The following is a 10,407-nucleotide window of genomic DNA, read 5'->3' as shown; positions in this document are numbered from 1 at the left end:
CCACGTTGGTGCCCGCCGGGCCCGCCCTTCCCGCGGGAGGCGATGGCGGAGCGGTGAGCCTTAAATCGCGCTGGCACAGCGCGGCACCCGCGTCGAGTAGTTAACTAAACCAACAGCGGGTTAAATGTTATTGCGTTTGTACACGCGTTAAATGTTGTGCTGTGGATCTGCGTGTAAAGGGCTGCGCTTGGGGCTGGGCCTGCCTTAAAGCTCTCTGCAAGGTCCTGCAGCGGAGCTGGCGCACGCATTAGGTGGCACATTGGGTGGGCACAGGGTGTGGGGCGATTGGGGTACGGCTTTTACGACCCAAATGAGCCCGTATGTTAAAAAGTGTATTAAATGCATACGGAGCATCTTGCATCCGTGGCTGATCCACCTTGCTGCACAGCGCGATTCAGGAGCAAAACCCGAGCAGTGCAGGACAGCCTTTTCCCTTTTGGAGGTGCAGAATTGACCCTGCTTTTTGGGTGTTAGGTGCGGCAGGGAGGTGGACTGGGACTCTGCCAGAGGGGTTTTTCTGGGTGTCCGCAGCCTGGATAGGAGTGTAAGAAGCAGGCCGAGAGAGAGGCGTGTGCAGGGGTGGGGTAAGCCAGGATCTACCTGGTTTCGACAGCGTCCCACAGAGTCCTCCATGGGGCATTTTGCAAGGTTGCAACCTCGGGAGCAATGCATGGGGTGGGCAAGGGTCACCGAGTATTAAAGCCACAGCATGTGTGTCAGCTTGGTGTCCCCTCTGCTGAGTAATCAGTGTTGGGGGTCCTTGAATGCCCATCGGTGGACCCACTTGTCTGAGTGGCAGGACTCCCTGCCTGGGCTGTTGTGCAGCCCTTGGGGGCCCCTACAGAGAGGCAAAAAAATAAATAAAATTAAGAGAAAAGCACTAAATGAAGCATAGAAACATTCAAAACACAGGCAGCATGTAAGGGAGATCAGAAGGAAAATGATGCCAAAAAAAAAACATTTCAGGGCACAGCCAGGAGCATGGCTATGACACTGACTGGGCAGGCTTAGAACTTGGCTGAAGCTGCTTTGCATTCCTGCCTTTCTGTGTGCTCTGTGCTGTGGCTGACTTGCCTGTGCCAGCCCTGCTCCACCGCAGAGGCTCCTAGGAGGTCCCACCTGAGCCTTGTCTTGGAATTAATCCTTCTCACTCCTTGCTGTCTGCTGAACCCTGCCAGACTTCTGACAAAACTAGGCTGGCTTGGATCCAGTTTATTGTTCTCCCGCTGCAGGATCAGACAGAACTTTTAAATGGTTTTAGTAAGAGAACAGGCTTGGGATCATTCCTTAAATCTTGCTGCATAGTATTCTCTCACCCCAGCAGCTGAGGTTATCCCAGTATCTCCGTCCCTCACACTCTCTGAACTGCTCAGTCACCATGCTCCCCACTTCCTGAACCTTTCTCAACTTATCCATACCTTGGGGGAGACCCAAAGGACCTGGTGAGCTGCCTGTAGTTCATGCTAGGTTGTGTGGGACTAGGCAGCTCCTCTTTGTGCCAGGATGCCCTGGGCTTGGCACATGCAGTGAGCCACTACTAGGACTCAGCAGGGAAGCTGTGAAGCTCTTGCAGCCCTCTGGATGGTGGAAGCTGGGCAGGGAAGGAGTTGAAGGGCAGGATCACTTACAATTTGGATCAGGTACTGAAGAATCATGGAGTCAGACCTTTTCCTTTACTGCAGGTCAGCCACTGTGCGAGATGCTGCCAAGTCCTGGTGTCTATTACTTCCCGTGGGAGATCAACAGCTCAGTCCCAGAGGGGAAGACACTGAGGACATTTGGCAGGTGAGAAGGGTACCCTACTCTCCTTTTCAGGCCAGGCCTTTCCTTCACTGACTGAGCACCCCCTTTTGGTTTGTAATTGGTTTTCTGCAAAGCTGAGCTTCCCAAATTGATCATTCCCAGGTTATGCTGCTATGACCTGGCCCGATCTGAAGCCATTCTCACCACACAGCACAACTCAGCTCAGTACCAGGTCTATGTTGCCACCGAGTTTGTGGAGCCATTCCAAGCCCAAGTGGGATCTTTCTACATGGTCCTGGGAGAGGCTGAACACAGGGAAGGTAAACGCTCCGGGAACTGGTGGCCTTTGCTGCTCTTCATGGTACATCAGCTCTTATGGGGCTCCCCGAGTCACTGAGAGCAGCCTGGACCAAGGCTCCTCTTGTGCAACTCCTCCATCACACGAGTATGTGATTCAAAGTAGGAGCAGCCTGTCTGTCCCAGCTGACCATGAGAAGAGCCACCTTTATCTTGGTGAAAATCTCATCCTCTGGCACAGATTTTTTTAGAAACGGGAGGCATTTCAACCACATTGCTGGTCTTGTGAAACCTATGCTAAAAAGCCTTCTGGCATCACTGCTAGCCACCACACCAACTGTCTTAACCCCAGATGTGGCAGATTGCAACAATACCTCTTTGCAAGTGGCTGGGTTGGTCTTTGCCATCCTTGAAAGGCTCTAATAATATATTATCCCCGCCCTCAGACATATGTGGAATACAGGCAGACTGTCATGCAGGACACCCTGTTGTCCTTTCCATAGGGCACATGGAGTGCCCTATTTTCCAGCTGCTTGGTGCTTTTCATGGGGAGTTGATCTGAGCTGGACCATGGCATGGTGGAGCAAATTCTTTGTTATCTTGGCCACACCTGATAAAAAACATTTGTATTCATACTGTAGAAGTCCTCAGTGGCATGTGGAAAGCCACACTTCACGTGGCCTCTAGAGAGTGACCTGTTAAGCCACTGCTGCAAAATCCCTTTAGAAAATTGTTACTTTTGTCATCCCAGCCTAGGAGGGAGTTTGCCCCATTTTGCAGGGGTGGAAGGGGAGTAGACTGAGATGGTGGCTGTGTCACCAAGGCTGTGTCACCACGGTTTGGCCCCTTCTGTGCAGCTCCATGTTCCCACTTGAATGCCTCCAATGAGCTGTTGATTGCAACCAGCCTTGAGTATCTTCTAAGCCCTCTTGTCTGCACAGGGCATTCAGAAATGAGCTCAGAGCCATCACTGTTGCTTTTCAGCCAGGGAAAACCAAAGTGCATCCAGCCACAAAGTAGACAGGTGCTGTATGGCAGGCGCTGGCACTGTTCCCCAGTGCAAGGGGAATTCAGTGTCAGTCACTAGCATTTTGTAGCCATCAGGGCAGAGGGAAAGCATGTCACTGAATTAAGCTGCTCCTGCTGCTCGCATCAGTGGTGGCATGCAGCCAATCTGGTCTCCTGAAGTTCTCAGGCTGTGGTTATTTGCCCAGCTGCAGTCATATGTTGCCTGAGGGAACTCTCTGTCTCCAGGCTGCTCTTTCTGTTTTCCTTTCTCCAGAAACCTCCAGTCCTGTGGTAAAAGCACGAATATTGACCTGTGTGGAAGGGATGAATGTGGCCCTGCTGGAACAAGCCATACAGGAGCAGAGGAAATACTTCAATGAGAGGCAGGAGCAGAGGGAAAACAGCACATCCTGACAGCAGCTCTGAGACCAGCCACACGCTGGTCCTTGCAGAACCATTTGCAACAAACATGTTAAAAGTAAATTAGAAGGTGTGTTTGCTGTGGCAAACAGCAAAGTCACTGAGCAGGTAAACAGTTGAAGACTGAGTCAATGTGTGTGACTGTGGGCTGTCCATTCCTGCCCCAGGTGTCATGACTGACGATTGCTCTGGGAAGCAGGTTTGTTGTTTGCTTGAAAGGGTGGGTAAGGAAAGGGAACACTTGGGTTACACTGGTTCTTTCATAATGCATGACATGAAGTCAGAAGAAGTATCTGGAGTTAAGCAGCTCACCTTTGGCAGATGGGAGAAAAGGGTATTAGCACAAAGTTCATTAGCCCTGCCTGGCTGCGGGCCCAGGAGTGCCTTATATTGGGGTACCCTGACTCAGTTGCCAGACAGGAACATTCCTGGCAAAACACTCACCTATCTGGACTGACCAAAGAAACAAGAAGAACAAAGAGTCACTATTTTCAGTAGCACCTGCCTCTTCAGGTGGGAAGAACTGGTATCTAAGGGGAGGATTAATTCTAACTCTAAAATAAATATTTGCAGTACCATGAGTACTTGAATTTCTTCCTTGACACAACTAAGTTTGAGAGACCTTAAATCACTATTTTTGAAGTATTGAAAAATTTTGATTGAAATTTTTCTTAATAAAGATGAAAAAAGAAGGGAGCCTCTTTTTTTATTGATTAAATTCCTTTCTTGCCAAGTCAAATGTGCTAGGCCTTGCACAAACCCTGTAGATAATGTAAGAAAATTCAGTTTTCTTCCTCCTAAGTACTGGGTGTGTATGGAAGTGGCTGTGTGTGTACTGAAAGTGGAACTTTTACAAAAAGTTGCGAGAAAATGAGATGAAGTTACATTAGAGCCACCCTGGTTGAAGAACATGATGCAAGGCCCACACAGCTGTATTAAACCATTGACATGAGGACATAACATTGCTAATGTCAGATGAGAATCAAATGTTTGTGTAAGGCAGGGAAGACTCCCCTGTACTGTAGAAATCCCCAAATTTTGTGTGAGCCATGCCTGTGGTTTGCAGGGGAATGCAGCTATCTCCAGCCTTTTCTGCTTGCACTCAAAATATTTTGAGCTGCTGGCTCAGCACTGGGTTAAATCAGCCCTTTTTTAGCTCACCTGAAAGTGGGTCTTCCCTGTGGACCAGCACAGCTGCAATGTCCATGCCCACCCAGAGACATGGAGCCCCCAAGTCCTCCAGATGAAATTCCCTTTGCCTCTGCCTTTCCTGGTGCCACAATACATAAGATTATTTTAATCTCGTCTTCTGCCAGATATCAAGTCAATGATTAATTCCCCCTCAAGGACATCTCCCGAAAGGCTGACTGAGCAGCACAGCCCATGTTGGGGAGGTGCAAGGGACAATTGTGCAAGACAAAATAAAAGAGTAAAAAAAAATGAAACCCACACGCAACCCCACCCAAAAAAACCCAACCAACCAAAAAAACTTCCAAACAAAACCAAACAAACAAAAAAAAAAGCCCCAAAAAACCCCACACCAAAAGTTCCCCCTCCCCCCGCAACCAACCAAACAATTAAAGACATTTCTGCTTTTCACATTCACATTTCACATTCACAATTCACATTCTGCTGGGTGTTTGCCCTCAGTATATCCCAGGGAGTCAAAATTATGAACACAATTACTCCACCGATGCCCAGCACTGTGCAGATGGAGCAGGAGAGCTTCCCCTGGCCCTGTCCAGTTTGTGCTGCTTTTCCAGAGGCCCCAAAGTACATCTTTCCATCAATTTCCCTCAATTTTTAGCTGTAGCCAGCACACAGCACAACTTGGGCTGCAGAACAACCAGCGCTGGGTGGCTCCTGTGTGGCTCTGTCCACCTGAAGCTCCCCGAGCCCACCAGGCCGCCCGTCCCCTCACAGCTGCCCCAGGCAGGTCCCTGAGGGCTCCCTGAGGGCTGAGGGAGCAGCAAGGTGGGACCCAGACCCCGGCAGCACCTCAGGGGACACCTGGGCGGGCTCAGATGCTTTCCCCACATTCACCTTTTTGCTTCCCGCTTTTTTCCCTCCCCTCAGAGTGTGCTGCCAGCCGCCCTCACTCCATCGCCAGGCCGAGGCAGCCCCATGGAGGCCATCCAGGCGTCGTTCCAGAAGGTGGAGAAGATTGGGGAGGGCACCTATGGCGTGGTGTACAAGGCTCGCAACAAGCGCACGGGGCAGCTGGTGGCCCTCAAGAAGATCCGCCTGGATGCGTGAGTGGGGCAAAGCCCTGGGACTGCCATGGCGCCAGGCCTGCGCCCAGTGTGGGGCAAGAGGCACAAAGAAGCCTGACATGAGGGGAAAAAACATCTCTAGGATTAAAATAATTGTGTGTATTGTGGCAGAGCCAAAGGGAATGTTGTCTGGAGGGCTTGGGGGCTCTGTGTCTCATGGGTGTGGCAGCTGTGTGGGCCCACAGGGAAGACCCCAACTTTCAGGTGACCTAAAAAAGGGTTGATTTAACCCATTGCTGAGCCAGCAGCTCAAAATCTTGAAGTGCAAGTGTTTAGGGCCTGACCTGGCACCACTTGGCCCCAGGTTCACGGCGCAGGGCAAAGGGAAGCAGCTGCCATTTTGTGAGGTATTATCTCCAGGGCTGTGCTGTGGGGGTCAGGCAGGGTCAGCCTCGGCCCTCCAGGGTGGGACTGAGCAGGTAAAAGCTTATTTCTGTTGCCCTGGGTCAGCTCTGAGCTGTTCCCACAGTCTGGGAGCCAATATGCTGGGGCTGCACCCAATGGTGGCCCCTCAGCATGGAGGAGGTGGCTGCCTGAGAGGTGAAAAGCTTTCATTTTCCCCCACCTCCAAAAAGACAGACCTAGGTAATTTATGCATTATTGCTTCTCTAAATGCACCCTTAGGTGCTTCCAAACAAGCTCTGCCCCAAGGCTTGCATGCCTAGGTCATCCTTTCCCTCTCCGTGCCCACAACTCCATTTCCCCCTGCCTCACCCCAGCCCATCCCAGCCACTGCTCCACCCCAAACTCAAATGCTCCCTTGGGGTACAGTGGAAGAAGGAAAGGACACAGAGCTCACTTGGACGGTGGGGTCCCCCTGGGTTATGGGGTGCAGTACAGCCTGTCTCTGCCACAGGGAGTCAGAGGGTGTCCCCAGCACTGCGATCAGAGAAATCTCACTGCTGAAGGAGCTGAAGCACCCTAACATAGTCAGGTAAGACCTGGATGCACCCCTTCCACCAGCTCATCCAGGAGCAGGCAACAAGCAGGTTTTTCTGTCCTTCCCCAACTGCATAGGCAGGACCAAAATACAGAGGAAAATGCAGGAATCCCTTAAACTCCCCTGGCTTTCAGCCATACCTCATAGGTCTGCCACTTCACCAACACACTGCTGCTGCCCCATACTAGATTCTGCCCTTAAACTGCCCCTCTCTTCTCCAAAGGACCAACAGAGCAGAGGCATGTGTGGGAGGAGGGATGTTTGGGTATTTGCATAGGTTTGGAGCAGATATTGAAGGGAGGGCCTGTGCTTCTTTTACAGGCTCCTGGATGTCATACACAGCCAGAAGAAGCTCTATATGGTGTTTGAGTATCTGAATCAGGACCTGAAGAAGTACATGGACTCATGCCAAGCTGGAGAGCTTCCTTTAAGCTTGGTCAAGGTACAGCATGGAAGGAATGCCAACAGGCAGGGCAGATAGCATGTCCCTGCTACCTTCTGCTGGGCAGAGTCATCTCAGAGATGCTCAGACTGGGCCTGGAAATGGTTCCTCAGCCTCCCAGATCTCAAACATTTCAGCTGGGAAACCTTCATGGAACTATTGCTCTGAAATGTTTATTTCCAAGCAGTTTCCAGGCTCTCCAGCCTATCTCACTGCAGAACAAAGGAGGGATCTGTTGCTAATTGCCTTTGTAGACAGTAATGGGTGGGTAGAAGAGACCTACAGTGCCTGGCCCAGAGTCCCTCTGTCCTCATGTGGTGTGGCAGCAGTTTGTGTGTATCTCTGAGTAGTGGCCCATAACCCTGATATCGCACTGTACCAAGGGCTTTCTTCCCATTCAGATCTACATAAGATCCAAAGTGCGTTGGTTCACACAATCCAGAGTTCAAAGTGTTTTCATCATGGCCTTATCTGAAATCTCTTCTCTCCTTAGAACTACCTTTTCCAGCTGCTGCAGGGTGTGAGCTTCTGCCACTCGCACAGGGTCATCCACAGGGACTTGAAGCCACAAAACTTGCTCATTAACGAAGCAGGAGCAATCAAGCTGGCTGATTTTGGACTGGCAAGAGCTTTTGGGGTCCCCCTACGCACATACACTCATGAGGTAATGTCAAGGCTTCCTGAGTGGGGTACAAAATCCAGAGTGGGTGAACAGCAGCAGCACAAATTGCTCATCTATAACAGAAGCACAGCAATGCCAGGAGTGTGCACTTAACCTCACCTGCAGCTAAAGGACCTCCATGTCCCCACAAGGTGTGCTTCCTTTCCAGGTGGTGACTCTGTGGTACCGAGCCCCTGAGATCCTGCTGGGATGCAGATACTACTCGACCCCTGTGGATATCTGGAGCATCGGCTGTATCTTTGCAGAAATGGTAGGATGGGTTTAAAGAATCTCTTTCATGAGCCGGAAGAGGCAGCTGCAGTGGGAAGGAGGGATGAGATGCAGACCATCTGGAATACTGTGTTCCCACCTTGTCCTGGGCTGTGCTTTTGGAAGGTCCACCCTAAGGGTTATCTGGTCCTTATCTCTGAAGTAAAAATCTACCACCCTGGGGGACTGGCAGAAGGCTGCAGTTCCAAGTACCTTGGAACACGATGCTTCTCCTTGCAAAAGGAATAACTTCAGCCTTATTGCTGCAGCATTTTGGCCCTGGGAGGAGGTGACTCTCTTCCAGATGTCCCCATGGTGGGCTGCAGAGAACAAGCACTCTCATGGCATGGCAGAATGGATCTCCTAGGGGTCCATACTCCTTGGAAGAGCTGTGGTTAGCCCTGCAGTATAATAGCACTTTTCCTCATTCCCAAAGTCTCTGAGCTGCAGAGCAGGCAGGTGAGAGCTAGCCAAGAGTGGGAGCAAGCAGTCAGACACCCATGATGCTCCCAGCCACCGCCTGGCAGAATCACTGCATTGCCACTGCTCTGGTCTGTGCAGTTGTTTGCACCTGCTGGGACAGAGGGTTGCTTGCAGCAGGAAACAGGGCACACAACTGATGGAAAGGTGGGAACTGGCTTTTTATTTTCTTCCCCCAGATGACCAGGAAGGCCCTGTTTCCAGGGGACTCTGAGATCGATCAGCTCTTCCAGATCTTTCGCACCCTGGGCACTCCCACCGAGGTGACCTGGCCTGGTGTGACCCAGCTCCCTGACTACAAGGGCAGCTTTCCCCGGTGGCCACGGAAGGAGATGAAGGACATTGTTCCAAACTTAGATCGAGATGGGAGAGACTTACTGACGGTGAGTGAGGGCTCAGAACAGGGCCTGTTTTCAAACTGGGCAAGGAATAGGGATATTTGAGATTTATTTACCTGGAAGTGTAGCTCATCTGGGTTGAATGCTCACCTCTGACATTGCAGAAGCACCAAATAATGGAATAGGGCTCAGTCTTACTCTGAAGAAGGACTGTCAATGCAGGTTCCTCTAGGAATCACTGCATTGGGAGTCAAGGAACTCTTCTAACATAATCCCCAGAGTAACTTCAGTTGTTGGTTACTCCTGAAGCGCAGAGGAGGAAAAAGGCAGGACCAATATCTGCAACTGGGCCCAGCTGTGTGCAGGTGCAATTAATCACCCAGTTTTTAAAATCCTAAATCTTCTGGGTTTTTCTCTTGGCAGCAATTGCTCCTGTATGATCCCAGTAAGCGCATCTCAGCCAAAGCAGCCCTCAACCACCAGTACTTCCTCTGCAGAAACTCTGGGAGTCCTGAACAGCGACCTGTGCTGCGGAGAGACTACAGATGAGAGGACACAGCTCTCCCCAAGCTCTTGCACCTCCAGGTAGCGCTGCAGATGTCATCTGGGGCACTTAGCAGGGGCCTGGCTGGAACCCAGGGTCTTGCTTCTGCTGAGGAGCCTGGAAGGGGACATTCTTAGCATTTAGAGACTTTCAGTCTGTTGCTGGGGGAAAGTTTGGGTTACAGCCAGGAGAGCTGTTTTTAAGAGGTCATGTGCAAAAGGTCAGGGTAATTTATCAGCATAAACCACTGAGATGTAGAGAAGAGAGCATTGTCCTTTCACTAGTAAGCTAAGGTGACTCACGGTGATTTTTGTCTCCAGCACTGGAGCATCCCCAGATCTATTGGTGGCAGTTGCTGGCCAGGGAAGGGGGGCACTTCTCTGCTCAGCTCTTTGCTGCTGTTATCAGCCAGGCTTCTCAGCACTAAAAAAACTGCTTAGTCTGACCTGTTTAACAGAGCTGACATCCTGCTCCTTCACAAGCTGAAGAGCACTATCAGGTGTCTTAGTTCGTGCCTTAGCTGGGACCAAGAAGCCAGATGATCCAGTTACCATAAAGCAGATCCAGTTAGCATAAAGCACTTGCTGCATATGACTGGAAACAGGGAGCAGCTAAACCACTGGGTTTCCATCATCATTCCAGATGTAATGCTGTTTCCTTTGCTTTATTGCCTTGGAAAGGTTTTTGCTGTTCAGATGTTTGGGGGATTGTCTCTGACTCTTGGTGTGGTGTTGACAACTTAATTTCTTTTTCTTCAGTATAAAATAAATACTTGTCATTTGTTCAGAAGCCTTGGTGTTCATTGTTTGGCCAAACCATCAGGCTGGTAATGCAGGACAGCCTGGCTGGTTCTTTTTTCCACAGAGCCTGTCTCCCTTCCTCATCTCCTGCACTCTTTCTTTTATCCTTTCCAGCCCAAGTCCTTGGCAGGTGCAGAGATGTGCTCTCAGTCCTGTTGTGGAACTGGTACGAAAAGCGTTAATCCAATTTC

The 10,407-nt window shown here is 50.6% G+C and overlaps 2 protein-coding genes across 3 annotated transcripts; both read left to right on the top strand.

Annotated features, from left to right (window-relative positions):
- Positions 1 to 17: 17 nt before the first annotated feature.
- Positions 18 to 10,205, top strand: CDK3 (cyclin dependent kinase 3). Of its 2 annotated transcripts, none has more exons than XM_041719844.2 (10): positions 18 to 53; positions 1,683 to 1,785; positions 3,323 to 3,538; positions 5,545 to 5,720; positions 6,598 to 6,675; positions 7,003 to 7,123; positions 7,617 to 7,787; positions 7,954 to 8,055; positions 8,714 to 8,917; positions 9,296 to 10,205. In XM_041719844.2, the coding sequence occupies exons 4-10, from the start codon at positions 5,593 to 5,595 to the stop codon at positions 9,419 to 9,421; spliced, it is 930 nt and encodes a 309-aa protein (XP_041575778.1). In that variant the 5' UTR covers positions 18 to 53; positions 1,683 to 1,785; positions 3,323 to 3,538; positions 5,545 to 5,592; the 3' UTR covers positions 9,422 to 10,205. The 2 variants fall into 2 exon arrangements, with proteins under 2 accessions (XP_041575778.1, XP_072793251.1); XM_072937150.1 differs by lacking the exon at positions 18 to 53 and adding an exon at positions 419 to 442.
- On the top strand, positions 1,687 to 3,775 carry TEN1 (TEN1 subunit of CST complex). Its single transcript, NM_001199844.1, is given in 3 exon segments — positions 1,687 to 1,785; positions 1,906 to 2,063; positions 3,323 to 3,775. Coding segments are annotated over 3 exon segments (384 nt in total). The 5' UTR covers positions 1,687 to 1,699; the 3' UTR covers positions 3,463 to 3,775.
- Positions 10,206 to 10,407: the final 202 nt, after the last annotated feature.

The sequence above is a fragment of the Taeniopygia guttata genome, chromosome 18 (assembly GCF_048771995.1).
Source record: "Taeniopygia guttata chromosome 18, bTaeGut7.mat, whole genome shotgun sequence".
NCBI lineage: Eukaryota > Metazoa > Chordata > Aves > Passeriformes > Estrildidae > Taeniopygia > Taeniopygia guttata.
The sequence above is the reverse complement of the archived record's forward strand: the minus strand, read 5'-3'. Positions and strand labels throughout refer to the sequence as shown.

Coding starts and splice junctions, on each gene's coding strand:
- CDK3 (XM_041719844.2), top strand. CDS start 5,593: ATGGAGGCCATCCAGGCGTCGTTCCAGAAGGTGGAGAAGATTGGGGAG. Junction 7,788..7,953: donor TACGCACATACACTCATGAG/GTAATGTCAAGG, acceptor CTTCCTTTCCAG/GTGGTGACTCTGTGGTACCG. Junction 8,918..9,295: donor ATGGGAGAGACTTACTGACG/GTGAGTGAGGGC, acceptor TTCTCTTGGCAG/CAATTGCTCCTGTATGATCC.